Source organism: Ambystoma mexicanum, chromosome 7q, assembly GCF_040938575.1.
Source record: "Ambystoma mexicanum isolate Mex_15411 chromosome 7q, UKY_AmexF1_1, whole genome shotgun sequence".
NCBI lineage: Eukaryota > Metazoa > Chordata > Amphibia > Caudata > Ambystomatidae > Ambystoma > Ambystoma mexicanum.
The window spans coordinates 796,519,651-796,539,120 of record NC_090941.1 but is presented as its reverse complement, the minus strand read 5'-3'; the positions used below and the strand labels follow the sequence as shown (position 1 = coordinate 796,539,120).

Genomic DNA, 19,470 nt, shown 5'->3' with positions numbered 1-19,470 from the left:
GCTCTCTGGTTCTGCTCACAGCGGTCTGGGTCACTCTGGATCTCTGGTCTGGTCTGTCCGGATACAGCGGTCTCTGCACGGCTCCTGGATCTCTGCACTGGTCCTGGCAAAAGTTCTTGGCAAGGGATTCAAGCAGCTCGCCTGGGTGTGAGTAGCTTGCAATGATTTGAGGCCTGCTGCAGAGAACTCAGCTTGTGGTTTTAGGCCTCTGATTTAGGTTCTAAAGTATAAGTTCTAGGTTCTGGAGTATGTAGCTGGAGTCAGTCTGGAACTGGTATCTTCTGGATGTTGTGTGGTCCGGCAAAACGCTCCGCAGCAACTGGATTTGAATCACTCTACCTGTCCCAGCAGTCTCTTTTTATGTGTTTTGAAAATGGGTGTGTGCCTGGGCCTAGCTAAGCCTGCCCCTCTCTACTTGTCATTGGCCCAATTCTCCCCTCTCCCATGATTGGGGGAAGGAAATGTGAGTCAGAGTGATGCTGTAGGTGTTATGGGTCAGAGGATCCTCCCCTGGTCAGTTTGCCCACAAATCTATATTTGATTCAAATACATCCTTCCCAGATATACAATTTGTTGAAATTACATGTGCACATTATATATTCCCTCTGATCTTCCTGGGGGCTTGCATTCAAAAATGACAACATTTTGTGCTTTTTAACTGGTTTTGCAATATCGGACATTTACCCAAATTTACACACATGTGCGCAAGGAGTATGGACATTAATTGATGAAGTGTCAGATTTTTAACATGCAGACATTTGGAGTGAGACCCTATTTTCCGCTAGCAACCCCCCAGAATACACCACAGGGTCCTAACGCATCTCAAAATGTTCACAGAAAAATCACAAAAATAATGATATTACTTATATAATTCTGACAAGTCCGCACTTTGAGTTATCTATCTTTTTAAAATTATGCCCTGGTCAAAAAGGGGTGTGGCTTCCCACATCACAGGGTGAAATAACTGGTTTATCCACTTCCCCCAAGCTCAGCTCCTAGCAGAGGCACTGCCTCTCCCAGTTTCACCTAAGAGGAAGCCACTTTACGGGCCCCCAATATAACATTTGCCTGAGTCCAGGACAGGCCTTTGTTCAACTCCCTGTAGTCCCCAGCTGCTCCACCCCTAATCTAATCAACAGGGCCATGTGACCTCAGGATGCAGCCAGGCCTGACAGCCAGGCCTGGGAACACAGCTGTTGATCCAGTATCAACTCCTGTCAGGGGTAGTTGTCAGGCAGAATTCAGTTTCATTAAACCAGGTTTCAGCTAAATGTCACTTTTTGTTCCCAGTTTTCTACATTCAAATCAAACTGACAATTTTTACATATACATTAAATAATCACTTCCTTCAAGTCATTTCAGAATATAGTTTTACATTGTATCCACCTCTTAGCAAGTCTTTCCTTGGTCTGGTTTTGTTTCATTTGTTCAGTTTTACACAAAAGTCTGGTGGCTTTAAAACGCCGGCTTTCTGATAGTGGTGAGTACTGGTAATGCAACCATTTTTGGGATTAAGAAAATGAATTCCCCACAAGAAGGTTGTATCTTTGGAGTGGTCTTGTGCCAACTGCGCAGTTCTCCTATTCTGGCGTGAATGTGGGCGGCGATAGCTCATCCCCATATCCACCCAGTCTATTGATTTAGTTTGTTCTGGGATAGAATAATGGGCGGCGACAGCTCATCCCCACATCTACCCAGTCTATTGATTCAACATGGGTCAAAACCCATGACACTCCTCAAACTCCACTTTGGAGGAGGAAGAATCTCCAGCCCCCACTTCAAATGCAGTCGCTGTCACACACTCAATGCATTATTTGGGCTGTGCTCTGCAATAGCAAAAGAGCAAGCATATATCAAGCGGATACTGACCAGGGTGGTGGACAACATCTTAGAAAATGACAACAGAGTGGCTGTGAGAAACAACGATCTGTGTAGAGAGTTGGTGACTAATGTTAGTGAAGTCACACCTGTATGACATTTTTCAAACAGTGAACTGAACCATATTGTCCTTCCTTCTGGACCTTTGGTCTCAACTGATTTGGAAAGGGTTAATTTTGCCCTGTCGAATGTAGCAGAGCCAAATAACCCTTCCTTGTCTACATCATCTGTTGGAGAGTCCCTACCCATTCGCTGCCTGTCATTAGTAAAGGGCGTCTCAGATGGTGGAGGCATCAGGCGTGTTCTAGTCGTGGGCCCAACCTGCCAACTCGCAAAAAGGTCTCATTTGCAGAAACTACCAACCTCAAGAAAGGATGTCATTGTACACAAGCTCCAAATAGTGAAACTGCTGGTTTAACCCTGCCTTAACCATAACAAAGGCCCTGCCAAACTAATTTGACATCCTGTGAATTAACAGCCAGTTTCCTCTGGGACAGTTATGCATATCTCTGATGTTGGTAATGGGCCAATTTGTAATCTAAATTTGCAGAATTTTCTGCCAACGGTGCCCATTTACACAGGATTTGGATCCCCATACTCTGGGATGTTAACATTTGATTTAAGATCTAAACAGCTACTACTAAGATAATTCTGACACCTACGTTAGAGGACCACCCTGTTAGAAGAACTTTGGGCAAATGTATCAAGTTGGAGGAGCATCAACCGACCTTCACACGCCCATTTATCAACAGATCTTTTCTATTGGATATTTTTTGGTAAATCGACCATCTGAAGTGCCTCTGCTCTGAAGACATTGTGCATATCGAACTGCCTCAACATGATAGCCTGACAAATGGGTTCTAGACGAATTTGTTTCTCCGGTGATAGTTGAACTGCTTTGCAATTGTCACCTGGAGTTTAAAACATTGTGCTACTTTCTAACAGTATGTCACAAGCAGGTCCTTGACACCCCTCTGGTGGAACCCCATAACCCGCCCATGGGTAGCACATTTCTGGTGGGCAACAACAACTCTGAAAGAGCTAGTATTCTCTCATCATCTCAAAAACAACCCATGAGACAATCAAATCAACAAGAAAAGAATGTTAGGTTCCTGAACTCCTTGGAGGCACCATTTACTGACGTTCTTCACAAGGGACTCTTTTACGATACTCACACTTACATTTAAATGCCCGAAGGACACTGCAGCCAGCTACCTTGCACAAAGTATTCAACGTTATGTCCCAGGTCGATCGCTGAGGTCCACCGAGCAGGTCAGGCTTTGTCAGCCTCGCATTCGCCTTGCTAAATTTGGAAAAACTAACTTCAGTGTCATTGTGCCAGCTCTCCGGAATTCACTACCTCTTCACCTCAAGTCCTCCACTTCACTGGTTATCTTTAAAAAGAATCTCAAGACACACCTTTTTACTACCCCCTCGATCTACTGCTAGACTGCCTCTGTCTATTTCGGTCTCTGACTCACTGTGTTCATTTCTGATTTTGTCTTGTTTTGTTTTGTGTGCGCCGTGTAGCCTGCAGGCAATTTGGTGCTCTATTAAGAATTTAAATAAATAATAAATAAGATGACCCCACACAGTGGCTTTCTTGGAACACCCGCAGCGTTCGCTCATTTTTATTCCAACCAGTTCAGCCACATTACAGAAAGTGACGTGTTCCTCTTACAAGAGACGTGGGTCCACACTCATTTTAAAATAAATGGTTGCACCATTCTTTGTCGGCTGCTGTAGTTGAGAGAGGTCGCACAGCAGGAAGTCTGGCCAGTGAGGCATGTGCCCATTTTAAATTGAGCGATTACAGCGCAGGCCCCCATATCCCACAGTTATTAGCCACAGCATTGGAGCAATCTTCAATACCTAGAACTCGTTCGCTAATTATACTTTTCTATGACCCTCCTGGTGGAGCAATACAACCACCATCAAGGAATCTATTCAGTGTATTTTATCTAAATGGCTGGAGCAGTCCTTAGGTGACAATAATTGCTGGAGACTTTAATGTACACTGTGATCCATCCTCCTTATTAACAAATGACGGTGACCCAATTTTCAGCAATCCTTCTAACCTGGATAGAACAGGGAAGACGGAAGACTTTGAATGGGGCACATTTACGAATATATGTAACTTTGTCTGTTTGAATATGAAAGACCAGACAAAAATGCTCTATGTCTAACATGGTCTAATGGGAACACCTCATCAACACTAGATTATGCCTTTGTACACCTTGCCACGTGGGCCCATGTCAGTCACTTAAAAGTGCTTTTTACCGAGCTAATAGATCACGCGTTGCTAACCTGGTCAAATGCTTTCGTCTAAAAAAGGAGGGATGTACATAAGAGTGTCAGCTTGGAGATCACTCAGCAGGAGAACAGGATCATATGGACTGCAGTAAACATCCAAAAACGTAAGACATTATTACAAACCACTTGTAAGACTCCTGTCCAACTGCTGACTCAAATTCGCATCAATGTAACCGCTAGGAAGAGCTTGGTGCAATAATAATGCCTCTTGTGTCGCCAGATTGGATGTTTTGGTGCATAGGAAAAAAAGGATTACCGTAGGGTGGTCTCTCGGATCAAGAGATCCTCTCACATAACTCAGATGGACCACAAAAGGCAATTGACTTCTCTTTCCACATTTTATAAAAACTAGGTGAAAAACTATAAACATTCAACCCAGAATACCTATTGGAATTTTGCATTCCAGGTACTCAAAACTAACGATAGCAAAAAGTTCTGGCATTACTACTGCAAACATTTTGCGGGTGGCAAAGCACAGGAATTGAATGCGTTCAATGAAAGTAGATGGATTATGTATATTGGCAATCTCTATTTTGAAAAGAGCATCCCATTAGTCGAACCCGCAACATAATGCATATCTTCTATTAGGCTTTGATGTAGAAGATATTTTACTCATGATAAAGAAGACACATGCTCCTGGCCCTAAGGCAGTGCCTAATGTGCTCATTAGACCCCTTCCGAATATTTGAGCGGCATTATTAGAATGCTTGTACAAATGCATCATTGCTGACGGCCTGATTCCTTCTAGTTGGAGGGAATCCATCCTGGTCCCTGTTTTTAAAAAAGGGGACTGGATGGAGCCCTCCAACTATAGATTGCTGACAATGCTGAAAACCAGCTCATAGAGTTTCTAGTCTCTTTTGCTAAAAAAACTAAATAAGTGGGCAAAGGAGAAGGCACACATATCAAACCGGTTTTCGACAGGGCCATAACTCATCTCATTATATATGTGCACTGCAATATGTCATGGCTGACACCTTGGGTTCTTATGGTGAAAGACTGTTCTTATGCTTTATAGATTATTCTAAAACATTCGACAGTGTGTCCAGACTAAAACTGTGGAATAATTTGGAGCTTTGGGTCCTGGACCCATGTCTGCTATTTCTCACTAAACAGTTATATTCGGACACAAGTGTGATGACACGCATAAACCTGAGAGGTTCCCTAAGTAAGAGCATTCCAACTAATCGAGGGCTCAAACAGGGTCATACTTGCACCCCCGGTTATTTAATCTTTACATAGCCGATAAGGATGAAAGTATTAAAACTTGCCGGAACTTTCCACAAAAAATCATCATCAAGGAGCCCTTTCCTTGGATGAGCTATGCCGATGATACAGTCTTATTAGACTATACACTCATCGGCTTGCACCGATCCATGGACAAACTAGTGGAAAATGCTTTGTTGAATGATATGGAAATTAATCCATCAAAGTCAAAAGTCGTGGTCAGGCTGTATATTCTGGATGTATCTCGCCATGCTCCATTGACTGTGACAATTGAGTTGATGCACTCATGAGTATTAGACTCAATAGGCAAGAAGGGCCATTTTCCACGAAATGCTGCATGCATCCAATCGTACTGTAGTACTCGGAGGGGGCCACTGCCCAATTTAGAAGAGAATTCCTCCAGAGACATGAATCAAGCCTCAGGAAACATGTCACCCATAGTCAATTGGCCCGGTGTGTCCCAAGAAAATGTAAGCTCCCTGTCGAACGTGGGGGAAATGCCAGAGAAATTCCACAGCAGCAGGCCGCCTTGTCGAAGGGTATTTGGATCTCTAGCTTGTGTAATATTCTCGATCAGGCATTTACCGTGGTTCGAACTGGGCCATAGAAGCAAGTGTCTATATAACAGTCACTAAATATTACTGATTTTTTGTCAGTGGGCGATGCACTGTAGCATTCCAAAGGTTGGTGCACCACTGTGGGATCATTAGCATAATAATGTCCAGCAAAGTGGGCTTGGGTGGTCAAATAATAGAGCGCATAGTCTGGGCTTCAAGACCACTACGCTCATAGAGCTCGGTCAATTTTTCCCAGCTTATACTGGTCACTCCTCCGCCCCAGATGAATGCCATCACCAGCGTCCTAATGTTGGTTTAAAAAAAAAATCCCCAGTCAAATGTGGATGTTTCAAAAGCAATAAAACAGCTTTGGGAAGACCACCATCTTAAGCAATGAGATCCGCCCATACATTGAAATTGGCAATCCCGCCCCAAGTGACAGCTTTGCAGCCAGCTGCTGTAGATACATCTCATGATTGTCTGCATAAAGTGACCGATGGTCCCTGGAAATCACGATCCCCAAATACCTAAACTGACGAGGGGCCCAGCTAAATCCCCAGAGATCGACCAGCTGCTCGGTGAAGATGGAAGCGGAAACAGCACTGATTTAGTGTGGTTTATTTTGTATTCTGAATGTTGCGCAAACCTGGTTATTTTAGGGGGCATTCCACAAAAGCATGCTCATAGCATACATATGCAAGCTGTGTTAATACAATTTAAAACACATTAGGAGGTGAAGTGAAACAGACAATGCATAAGCTCACAAAGTAGAATGAGGTAGAGTTCCCAAAACAACAGGATGAACTGGAAAGACATGAGTAAACAACATGGATCATGATAAGCTAGAGAATGGAGTAATAGTGTCCATAGTTATGTTCTTACATAAATAATACATGTCTTGCAGGAAGTTAAAGAATCACTGCAAAGGAAGCAAGAGGAGAGGTGGGGAAGAGGTGACATATTATCTATCAGAATGTACTGATGGCCGATATAATGTTAGTGTATTAACTGCAGGGAAGGCCATTCAAGGAACATATGACAAAAAAATGACATTGAAGAGTTATTCAGAGAAAGATATGTTCATGGGGTGCAGAGACCAATGAACACGAATAGAGGATGATTGGCAAAGTCACCATTTGGTGATGGTAGGGAACATCTGAACACACCACTCGCCCTCCTTTGTTAGTCTCACTCACAGAAGATAGTGCTAACAAGAAAACACATCCAATCCATTTCTTTTTTGCTCATCACCAGTGTATTCTTTCATATTCTCCTCCTACACAGTCTACTCTTGACTCTGCTATTCTTGGGAGTCAGGCTTCACAGTACCCTGAATTGTTATTCAAGGGTTTTGTATAGGGTCAGTGATTGTAAACCCAAGCAAATTAGCCTGCAGGTTACAAAGGTCAATTTGAGTGCATCCCAAACTCATCACAGAGACACACACCACTTCTAGTGCTCTCGGTTTATCCCTCAGCAAATGCCTCCATGAGAACTCTTTTACTAGACCCAACACAATTTCCATGTGTAATTGCCCACTCTCTACTCAATCCATATGTTGGATCTACATATATCCAAAGTATCAAAAACACCATCCCTTTCCCTCACCCCGGCTTACATCTCTCCAAAGCCCTATTTCTTCATCTCTTTCACTCTACAGATTACAGTCTGTGCACCCCTGGTGGGGGCACAATGCACCAATACCTGGAAAGGCATTGGTGCCTTTAACCTATTCAAGTGGCAATTTTGCACAGTGTAACACAGCTACAACATAACCTATCATAGCACTCCATACGAGACACCTCCATCTTCTAAATGTTGTACACATTTCTACTATTATTATCTAATTAAATGGTGCCCAATTGATCAAACTTAGAACCAGATGAACGCAGCCCCTCATCCTTCTAAATTGCTGTATGGTCATTTACTTCATCTTTGCTTTCTGTGGTGTGTCGGAAGAAGGAGTCGGAGACATTGAGAATATTATGTACTCTTTTTAATAAAAAGATAATTATCAGAATAATGCCTATCTCTCCCTATTGCTAAAAGGAATACCCTACCTATTTAAAAGGGTTGTAGGTCAAAGGATCGAATCAAAAGGATCGAAATGCAATATGGTTGAATCAAAAGTACCGAAAACAAAAAGGTTGAATTATTATTATTTTTTTTTTTTTTTGGGGGTGCCCCCAAACTCCCGTTTTTGGTGTAAAAAACACTTTTTTTTCCTATACGGAAACCCAAAATAAAATATACATTTAAAAAAAGGCATTCAACCTTTTTTTTTGGTCCTATTGACTCAACTCTATTACATTCGATCATTTTGCTTTTGAACCTTTGACCGGACACCATTTAAAAGGTCTAAAAGTGCCCATCAGATGTCAGGAAGTCCAAAGTAAACATGTACTCCATCCCAACAAACTCTATCTGACCCTACCATTAAGTATAACTAGAGTAAATAGGCCCAGAGAATATATCTACCCCTGATCTTTCCTTCTTCGTGGATAGTCTTTTTATATACAGGTTTCTTTTTGGCTCATATCATTCTTAGCAAAATTTCCTTTGATATTGGGCCTCATTACGACCCAGGCGGTAAGTTACCGCCTGGGCCGTGACTTTACCACCATGGCGTAAACTATGTTTACGCCATGGTGGTTGGCGGACTTACCGCCCCATTCCGAGGTTGGCGGGGGCGGTAAGTCCCCAATCCCCATTTACCCTTCCCCATTCTCATTTTTGCCCCATAGGGCATAATGGGAGTGGGAAAGGCGTTAATTACGCCACCGTAAATTACGGTGGCGTAATTAACTCCATGGTCCCTTAGCGCCATGGATTTTAACACCTGCTAAAAGCAGGTGTTAAAAGCGCCATGGCGCTAAGGGACCTCGTAATTGGCGGTAAGGGGTCGGCGCAGCTAACGCTGGCGTAAACCCCTTACCGCCAGGGTCGTAATGAGGCCCATTGTGTCTTATCAACTCTTGTAGTTCTTCAAAATGACTCTTGGGTCTTGTACTTTCTGTGACCCTATCTTTGATGTTCTTTTCCTTCCAGTAGTTCCTCACACTCTTGCCATCAAATATATGTTCTTCCCAGTCTCTTTGCTCAGGCTTTCTTGAATTATTTTTGCCTTGATTACCTTTTAGGCTTTCTTTGCCAAGTGTTCTCTCTCTGAGGCTGCTGCTCTTTTATCTTGTTCACTGGCAAGCTTTATCTCGTCTGTCTCATTCTGCATGTATGGTTTTATTTTCCCCAGCCTTTAGCTATGCAGCTATAGGGTAGTTGCCCTTCCTCCCAGCATTTTGGTTCAAAGCCTCTGTTGGCTCCCCATGTGGCTTGGTTAATTCTCTCTTTTATGTATGGCTTACATTCCTTCTAAACTGATTTAGTTAATTCTATCTCACCCTGAGGACTGGTACAAGTTTCTCTCTTCAAGGGACACCAGTCTTCCCCGGCAGGGTTGTTTGCTATTTGCTTTTTTGGGTTTTTACAGTTCCAATAATACAGTTTTTTCTGCTCTTGTCCTTAGGACTGGTATGAGTTAATTCATGCATATAATGATTCCCCGGCAGCCTCCCACTATTCCCAATTCGCCTGCAACCTCTTGTTATGCAGGGAAAGGTTGCAAGACTCGGCTCTCTGGTACTGCTTCTCGCTCTTCACACTGGTCGGATTACCATTCCTGGTGTCTCACAGGGTGCCTTCCTTTTCCACACGTATCTTTTCACATTTTCTTCAGCCACACATAATTGGCACACTACTCTTCTTAGAAAATACTCCCATATATGCGGCTATGGTAGTTGAATTAGGGAGTTCCTCATAGGAATAGGAGTTCTTGTCTCCAAAGGGGGAGTCCCTCTTGGTGTATTTTTTCTTTTATTGGGGGGATCCTCCTATACCACCCTACCACCCCTCTAACCCACACTTAGCCACCGCTCCTTGCCTCCAACATTAGTATAGCTATTTATTTGGCAGCTGGTGAGTTTCTTTGTTTAAGGGGGCATAAATCTGTCCTACAAAAATGTGCAAGAGTATAGCGAGACAGCATGAACCAACCAAAGGAGGGATCTGGGTGTGTTCTCCAACTAGAACATTTTAAAAATAACAGGTTATAATGGTCCATTGAATAGCACACTTTCTGTTAAAAATATGGTTAATGCCATACAGGTTTCAATTGGTTGTGTAGGGTAACACATGAAGAAATCCAATAGCCTACGGTGCAAAGGAACATCTTCTAATGAATTTTCATGATGCTTTTTCCCACAATATATGCCACCATAAAAAAAACATTTTCATGTTGGCTGTTCCCATACATATCCATGCTGGCTGCATCAACATATGACTTTGTTATTATTTGCCAGTATCCAGAGGAAGGAATATGCTCCTGTTGGGTTTGCTATTAAAAATGCCATGCTATGGTAAGAAAACATGTCCAGACTGGCTGCATGAATATAGGCCAGTTTAGATAGATGATAACATTTATGGTTACTTTATTCTTGAAGTCAAGTCAAAAATGGCATGGCACACTAAGAAAATATATCAAGAATGGCACCAGCAATGTAGGCCAGTTTTACCATGAAAAAACAATGATGTGTAATGCACACACCGTGGGCGAAATGCCCAGCTACACATGTTCCAATAAACTCTGCACGCATTCATGGAAAGAACAGACACTCACACTAGCATGCATCCTGCAGCACCCGTCCTGGTACTTGTATCCCTAGTGGTGCTTAGGTGCCAGACAAACAAGGGGTGAGCACTGGGTCGGACACCAATTCACTATGGGCGCCGCCATGTTTGTTGAGCAATGCATGAACGGTGGCCTGGTTCCCAGGTTCCACACATGAACGGTACTGCAAAACGTGCGCTGGTTGCCAGAAACATCAGCCAAACACTGGGGAGCATCTCTCTCATACCACATGAGTATTTAAACTTCCATTACACCACTCAGTGCGTCTTATTGTGCTCTGACAGCACCATCTTGGTGCTGTCCTTCTCAACCCTTAATTCCTTGCCTGCATTGTCTTGCTATTTGCTTGTCCTGTCCCTGCCTGCCCTGTCCTGCCTGATCTGCCTGCCTTTGCCTTCCATTGTACCCTGTCCTGCCTTAATTTTCTGCTTTGTTTTGCCTGTTCTGGCATGCCTTGTCTTTGCATGATTCTGTTACTTGTCTAGTTGTCAACGGTTCAATTTTTTCACTTTGCCTAAAAGTCCCACCTGTCTTAACCTTGTTGGATCCACCTTGGCCTTGTTGGATCATTCGCCTGACTGGTTCCTTCCTGCTGGTTCCTGCTATCTCTGGGAATTCCCTGGAGGTCTTCTTACTTGTCACAACACCCTGCTTCCCCTATCAGTTTATGTACTGTCCTCACACCATGGTAATATAGGGGAAGTGCTCACGTGGTCTGGGGAGTCAGGGTGACAGCACCAGGTTCTCACCTTCCTGGGGGTGCTGAGCTGATTCTCTGCCATACACTACATCTGTATCCAGCCCAGACCAGCCACAACATATCACTGGGATTAAACAGGTATGCAACCCTGGCGGGACGCCATCCTTGACAGAATAAGATGCCTATCCCCACCAGACATTGAGGACATTCAAGAAATCTGAGATGAAGCACAGAATCTACAGCTGGAGATAGCAGCATTGGAACAAGAGAATATTGCAATGAAGCTGGTTTCTGTCATGGAGCCACTACTTCAGTTACTGAAAGAGCCGTCACCCAAGTCTCGTTAATAAAGTACAATGGGGATCCTGGCAAATTGACAGAGTTCTGCAACCATTGTAGGATGCACTTCATATACCGTCAATCACACTTTCTACAAGATAAAGCCAAGATTGGCTATAGTTTGACCAATCTTATGAAAAATTCCTTGGTGTGGCCCACTCCATATGCATCTGCTGATAGTCATACACAGGACAACTTCAATGACTTTGAGAAAGCATTTCTTGAAGTAGTCCAATCCCCTAAACTGGCACAGAACTGATTGATGGATATACATTAAGGCACCAGAGACATTGTTTCCTGCCTCAATTGCATCTTACAGCCAGCAGCAGAGGCACAATGGCCAGAGGTAACCCAGAAAATCCTGTTCCGACATGGGTTACATGCAGAAAGTGATGACGAGTTGGTTCCCATCCTATTGACCATTGCTTCCCAGAAAGAAGAGCCGAGTGTAAAAGAGTGGACCGTCTTCCACTGCCTCGTTCTCCAATGTTAACAACAGCCTAACCCCTGGGTTGGACTCGGGCATAAAATTGTCTTGTCTTGTTTTAGTGGGCCACAGTTGCAAATGGCAATTGATTCCTTTTGTGACAGACTGTAGTACCGAAGCAGGTTTTGTTTTATCAAATGTGATGCAATTTGTGAATTTTAAAGATTAGTTATTTAGCAATTCTGATCAAAACTATTAGCCGCATAGTGAATTAACTTATCAAACTGGCCCACCTGGGTAGAAAAAGTGGGCCACTTTAACCAAAAGAACTGGCCCACTCTAGCATTTTGTGTTTTTGGTTCGGGCATTGCCCTATCAACGTATAGGCCCGCATGAGCCTGCCTAATCCATTCCCTGAGAAAATACCGCAGAACCCCTGCAATTAGGGGTTCTGCATGGGCCCCTATCGGAAGCTCAAAGGAAATGGAGACTGATCAACCGGCTGCGTTTTTACTGTGTGGGCTCTGGTCTCTACCTTTGTATTTGTCCCCTGAGATGACCAAAGCCGACAGGAAACTAGCCAACCTGTTATCTGTAGACAGGGTTGACCACAGGGCTCCATGAAACTCCAGCCCCCTGGAAAGAAGAACTGATGCCGGCTGCTCCACTCTTGGTCTTAAAGGTGAAGATCGAGTACCTTTCCCACCAAGGCTGTAGACTATTCAGGGGCCTCTGGAAATTGCATCGAATGGAAGTCATGAATAGTACCCCTTTGCCTTCAGGGCCATTCAAGCAACACACCATTCTGTTGCTCCTGCAGATTCCAGGCCAGCAAGAATGCGTTACTTTGGACATCGTACAGTCTCTGTCATATCCTGTCGTACTGGGACTACGATGGCTCATTCATCATAATCGTATGTCAACTGGGAGGCCCAAACTATCATTTTTGGATCTAACATCAATACCCCTTTCTTTTCTGAACCAATTATTGGATCCATTGTCACAAGAACGGAATATTCCAAAGTGTACTCCCAACAGAACCATGCAGATCTGCTCTCTCAACAAGATTCCTGCCATTTACCAGGACCTGGCTACCATCTTTTTGGAACCTGAAGCAATTCTGTAGCCACCTCACCAGCCTTACGATTGTGAAATTGAGTTTTCTTCCTGTAAAATGGATACCCCATGTACATATTTATTCTTTGACAGCCCACAAAAAAGACGTCCTGCAGGAATACATCCACAACAGCTTAGAAAAGGGCTACATCCCACCATTCAAGTCCCCCATGGTGGCCCCTCTGTTTTGTGTACTAAAAAAAAAGAGAACGTTGAGACTGTGCATCACTTACTTTGGTATGAATGAAATAGCACACAACGACTGCTATCCATTGCCTCTGATACATGATATCAAAGAATCCTTACAGAATACATGTCTATTTACATAGCTTGAATCAAGAGGGTCCTACCACCTCTCCCAAATAAAGGAGGGAGACAAGTGGAAGATGGCCTTCAAGTCTCCTCTGGGGCATTTTGAATACAGCATCATGAATTTGGGTTCTGTAATCCCCCAGTCGTCTTCCAGCATTTTATGACCATGTATTCTCAGACCTATTCTCAGACCTTTTTGGACTGATCATTTGGGTTTACCTGGACGACATACTCATTTTTTCATCTACCCTTGACCAACACATTCCCCATGTGTGCAGCATTCTTCAATTGCGGATAGACCATCATGTGTATGCCAAGATCAAGAACTTCCACTTTCACCAATCTAAGATCGAGTTCGTGGGATACCAAATAAGCCATAAAGTGCTTCAAATGTATCCAGGCAATCAAGGGTTTGGGGGGTTTTCCAATTATTACTAACATTGGATTGCCAGTTTGCACACCTCACCTTTGGTTTAACATGTTTGCTGACTACCAAAAACCAGTTTTTGTGAGACGAACAAGCCTTTGCTTCAGCTCCTATACTGCATCACCCTAATAACATCAGGCCTTTTATCATCGAAGCAGATGCTCACATATGTAATCGGCGTGGTCCTCCTTCAATAGGCCCAGACACCAAGCAAGAACATCCAGTGGCGCATTACTCCAGGACGTTGTCCAGAAGTGAGCAAAACCATGCGGTAATCGAAAAAGTAATTGCTAGCCATCAAAGAGGCCTAAAGCGAGGGGTGACACCATTTGCAAAGTGGTCTGTTTCCAGTTAAAGTTAGAACCTATCAGAGGAATCTGCAATATTTATGATCCCTGCAGTGCCGAAACAGCCAGCAAGTCAGATGGGCTTTCTTTTTCTCGCTCTACGATTTCCACATAACATAAATTCTAGGTTCCCAAAATAAAAGGGTGGACGTTTTATCAAGGTCCTTGGATTATGCACCTATGGTTTGCTGTATCTGTTGGACCTCCTGGCGTATGCACCTATAGTTTGTTGTATCTGTTGGACCCATGGCAACACATCCTGGGGGATCTACACTCATACGTTCAACATGTTCAACAGGACCTGGCCCTTGATCCTACTGTGGCAGACCTAGTCAGTACACCTGGTTTGTACTGACTAGGTCTTCACACGGTCTCATTTTCCAATTTGGTAAATTGTACATACCTTCATACTGCAGTGATGGCTAGTTACCACGACTCTAGGATAGATGGACACTGCAGAAGGAAGGCAACATTAGAACTGATTACCAGATAATTCTGGCAGCCTAAAATAGACCAATACATAAGTCAATATACTGCCATTTGTCCAGTGTGTGCCCAGACTAGACCAGCAGAACAAGATCAAATGGGCAGCCTTTGGAACAACCGCCTTATCCCTGGAACACTATAGCAATGGATTTCATTTTTGAGTTATCCATATCCAACGGATGTACGTACATCATGGTCATAGTTCAGTGCTTCAATAAACTGGCACATTTCATTCCTTTGTCCTAACTGGCCCAAATTGTGTGATCCTTTCTACACAAAGTGTACTGCCTACATGGTGTTCCAGAGAACATTATCTCAGTCAGGGGATCACAGAATGCTTCAAGATTCCGGAGAGTGCTATGTTAAAATATGAAATCATACAGAGCTTTCAGTTCTGGCTACCATCCACAGACAGATGACTGACAGAACATATGAATCAGATGCTCAAACAGTAGTTGCACTTCTATACCAATGCTACGCAAGACAACAGGAATGAACAGCTGGATGTGGCAGAGGTTGCATACAATAATGCCCTGCACGAGGTCCTCTGAAGTAGGCCATTCATGTGTACGTAGGGTCTACATCTCAAGAAAATACCTATGGACAATTCGGTATTGAGTGCTGTCGCTCAGCCGATAAGATGGTGCTACAAATCCAAGAACACATTTCCCTTGGAGATTCCATGCTCCCCCACACCAAGCAAACCACTAAACAGCAGGCAGACAGGCGACGGAATCCAAAACCTAATTAACAAGTTGGAGACAAGGTATGGCTGTTGTAAAAAAAATATGCCTCTGACTCACTAAATTGGCACCTCTATTACTGGGTCCTTTTTGCCTCAAACATTACTTGAACCCTATTTGCTTCCATTTCCAGTTACCCCGTTCTTGCTGCATACATCCTCTCTTTCTTGTCTCTCTTCTGAAACCCTATCTGTCCAATAATTTTGTGCACCTACCCCCTCAGTTGCCGCCTGTCACACATGGCACCTGCCCCAAGTCTGAGATACACAACATCTGCGACTCACATATCAGACGTGGTCGCTTTTACTATGTGTTAGGAAAGATTTCCATGATATGTGTAATTTTCCCTCCAGTTGTGTAGCCCCCAACTTTTCTGCTTAATTTGAACACCATAGTCTGACTTTACCAGAGGAGCACAGCCTTCTGCTGCACTTCTCTAGGCTTTTTGCTCCCTTTGTTATGGGGAAACTGACATGCGCTTAAAGACAGTCAGTACTGGGAGACTTTGTTTTCCTTAGTCCTTGCAAGTGTTGCAACTTTTCTGCAACATGTTACAAGTGCACCAGGTACCTTACAAAACAGTGCGCTTGGGTCCTATAGTTGTTTCCAAGGGCCATAGACACTCTCAAAGGGATTTTTTGGAGAGGTGCAGATGTGCTTTGGACAGGCCTGGTGGCAGCTTATCTTTTCATGTATTTTTAACCCTTTCTTGCCATGCAAACCACGTTAACCAATTTTGACAAAAATAGGTTGCCTGGCTCCAAAATGGCCATGCCACAAGGTTCTTTGTCCTGTCCTTTGGCCATCTTGCTCCTTCACCCTCCGCAGGCAGAGTCGACCCGGGGCAGTCCTTATTTGGGCATGCATATTCCCGCGAGGCGCTCTGCTTTCGTGGGCTTCTGCATGTCTTGTGTGTGCACCTCCAGGATGTCGGCTGGGCTGTCTAGCTACAATCCACATCCTGTGTGCCAGAGAGTCTGGTGTGCTCTGAATGGATGGGACCACCGTGGTCCGTGATTGGTCCACGTATGGTGCACTGTATGTGAGAAGATCTTCCATTGGGTCCTCTTTGTTTCAGTTACGCTACGCTATGCATTTGAACCTGCAACCGAAGTGGACTCGACTGCCGAAGTTTGGCCCGGAGTGCGCCTAGGAGCGGTGAGTATTAACGACCCTTACCGGTGGCCCCTAGCGCATCCATCAATTTTTTAGGCACGAGTGGCCTCTGAGGGCCCCTCTCCTTTACACTGCTAGTGCAAACTATTACCAACTATTGGAACCTGTTCTGCCCTTAAGGGGAGAGCCTCCACGAATAGTGGAAACTTATTCTTCATCACCTCACCCACCTTCCTGAGCTGCTACAGCCCCCCGAAGAGACAACGTTTCGCCCATCTGCACTGCCGCCTGCGCCAGCATTGCAAGTACATTTGTGCAATAGGCTCCTCTCATCTTAGGGACTGGACTGCCTTTCATTTAGGACTGTGATTGATGTTGAATTGCCTAAAGACTCTTTGCACTACCCGCTTCCTTCCCTTTTTAGGTTCTGGACCCATTTCATGTATTTAACCCTTTAGGCCACTTGGTCTAGTATATATGTATTCGGATAGGATTGTGTTGGTTTATTAGTATTTCTGTGATTATTAATATGTGTCTGACTTTCAAAGGCCTTGAAATAAATGTAATTGTATTTTTATAACTACACCTGACTAGGAGTGATTTGTAAGTATCCTTTACTCTATGTGCTCATTGAGGTCTTTCAGTCACCCTCACCCCTCCTGAAACCTAGTCTTGACAGCTGCCAAGCTACCTTGATTGGTCTGGCTTGTCCAGAAGGTTACCCTGTTCCAAGAAAATAGGCTGGCCTCCTGAACCTCTGCCCACCAGGTCAGAGTTCAGAAATCCATCTTAACACTATGGGCCTCATTACGAGGAGGGCGGTAAGGGGTTAGTGGCACTGGTAAGGGTACCAGAGCCATTAACCCCTTACCGCCCTATTACGAGGTCCACTCGCTGGACCTGCTCAGGACGCCTGGTTTTACCAGACATCCTTAGCGGATCCCGCAAGCGGCCCAGCATGCTAACAACGGGGCCGTCATTAATGGGCCCATTGTTAACATGCGCCCCATTCCCATTGAGCCCTATGGGGGCTCAAATGGGAATGGGGATGGACCGGGTCCGGGTTCCCTGAATGGGGAAATGCCGGGCCCTCCTCCTGGACTCTGGAGCACCTGGACACTTGGGAGCGCGCAACATTGTTATTGGGTTGACTTTGGCTCGTACATGATTGGTGACCTTGGTGGGTCGGAGCCCCATTGTCAAATATAGCCACCCCATGACTTTTTACCCCATACAAGGATAAATGAAATACATTAGCAATCAATAATTTATTTCAATGAAACAACAGGGTAAAGTTGATCCTCCTGGGGTTCAAAGTCGTCAAGTGCTTGCTCAACCCACTTCAGATGGGAGCACATTACCAGTGGGATAGCCACTCAGTGCAAGTGTTTCATCTATTATGATGACATTATCACCTTAACCAATATGAATAAAGGACGGTATTCATTGGTTTTGCAGCCTATTTCTATTTTTCACCCAACACTGCCATCAACAATGCATTTCACATCAATATTCCATGAACACAGTATATTTACCTGCCTTTGAAGAATATTAGGTTTTCGCCCAACCGAGTAACTGCATCAAAAGTCAGGTTGGCTTGACATTTTTCATCCACCACCAGCCGCCATGGAAAGAAATAATGCATGTATTGGTTGATGTAAGAGTAATAGTTTCCTCCAGAGAGCGCTTGTGATCCTAATGCACGAGACAAATGAAATATAGCTTTACTTCGCATTCTTTCATTTTGATGCCCTCACTATTCACTGCCCACAGAAAATAATGGCATTTCTTTTCCTCACTTTAATGCACTCATATTAGTAATCCAGGGTACACACAACCAGGTTTCATATCTTTAAAGGCTCCCAGAAGCAGAACCAGTTCAAGGGCCCATCACATGTGTTGGTTTTAATGGTTATTGCTCTTACCAGGAGAATGTGCCGTACATTTCCATGCGTGGCGTATGACCTATTTAGTGATGAATCCAAGCAGTAAATGTTCACCACAGGAAAGCGATTAGAATGTACTACATGCATGTTTGTATGCAGTTAATAAGCATGCTTGGAGGTTGTGCCCAGTTTTAATGCATGGATGTGATCATTCTCGATGTGTTCATGCCACATGCATGAGTACGCATGCAGTAGTTAAACAAAATGGGCATGCTCTGTTGGAACTATTCTGTCTCATATAAACGTCCAACAGAAGGTAAAACATGTGTCATGTAACGATTCTGCTTGCACCCACTGCCATTATTAAAAACAAATAAAAAATAAAAAAAAGCCAATTATGGCTTCAAAATGGATTACGTACATGATTCCACATGATGTAAGATGGTGCAAACTTTTCAGAACAATCATATTTTGACAGATTTTAATCCACAATATATCACTGCATGATATGTTGTGGCGTGCGAATGCCATTTATTCTGCATGTGCCAAACTCGCATTTGATATATGCAGCACTGATCAAAACGTGCTCTTTAGAATTATGGGTATTCCGCCTACTGCAAGGAAACAGTAGGGAGAAATCAATGACTGTCAATGGCACAGTTCTCTGGGCAAAGATGCCGCTGTAACTCAGACAGGAGCGCTTCAGCGTTTGGTGCTTGTTGGCACGGTGAAGGCATATTGTAGAATGGTAATGCTGTGGCAAACAAACCTGAGGCAAGAGTTGCGTAGTCTAGAAAAGAATAGATTGCGACTGTTGTTGGTATTAGAAGGTAAGGGAATGTAGTACTCAGACTGGCTTGGTCAAATTGAAGAAGTCTCGCCACCTTGATGACAAAAAAGCTCTTATTAATA

At 43.9% G+C, this 19,470-nt stretch overlaps 1 protein-coding gene across 2 annotated transcripts in view; it reads right to left on the bottom strand.

Annotated features, from left to right (window-relative positions):
• LOC138528550 (matrix metalloproteinase-20-like) overlaps nt 1–19,470 on the bottom strand; it is a 123,669-nt gene that overhangs the window by 50,596 nt on the left and 53,603 nt on the right. For both annotated transcript variants that reach the window (XM_069640312.1, XM_069640313.1), the window contains one exon: nt 18,208–18,367. In XM_069640312.1, coding sequence (XP_069496413.1) covers nt 18,208–18,367 — 160 coding nt within the window. The remainder of the gene's footprint in view (nt 1–18,207; nt 18,368–19,470) is intronic.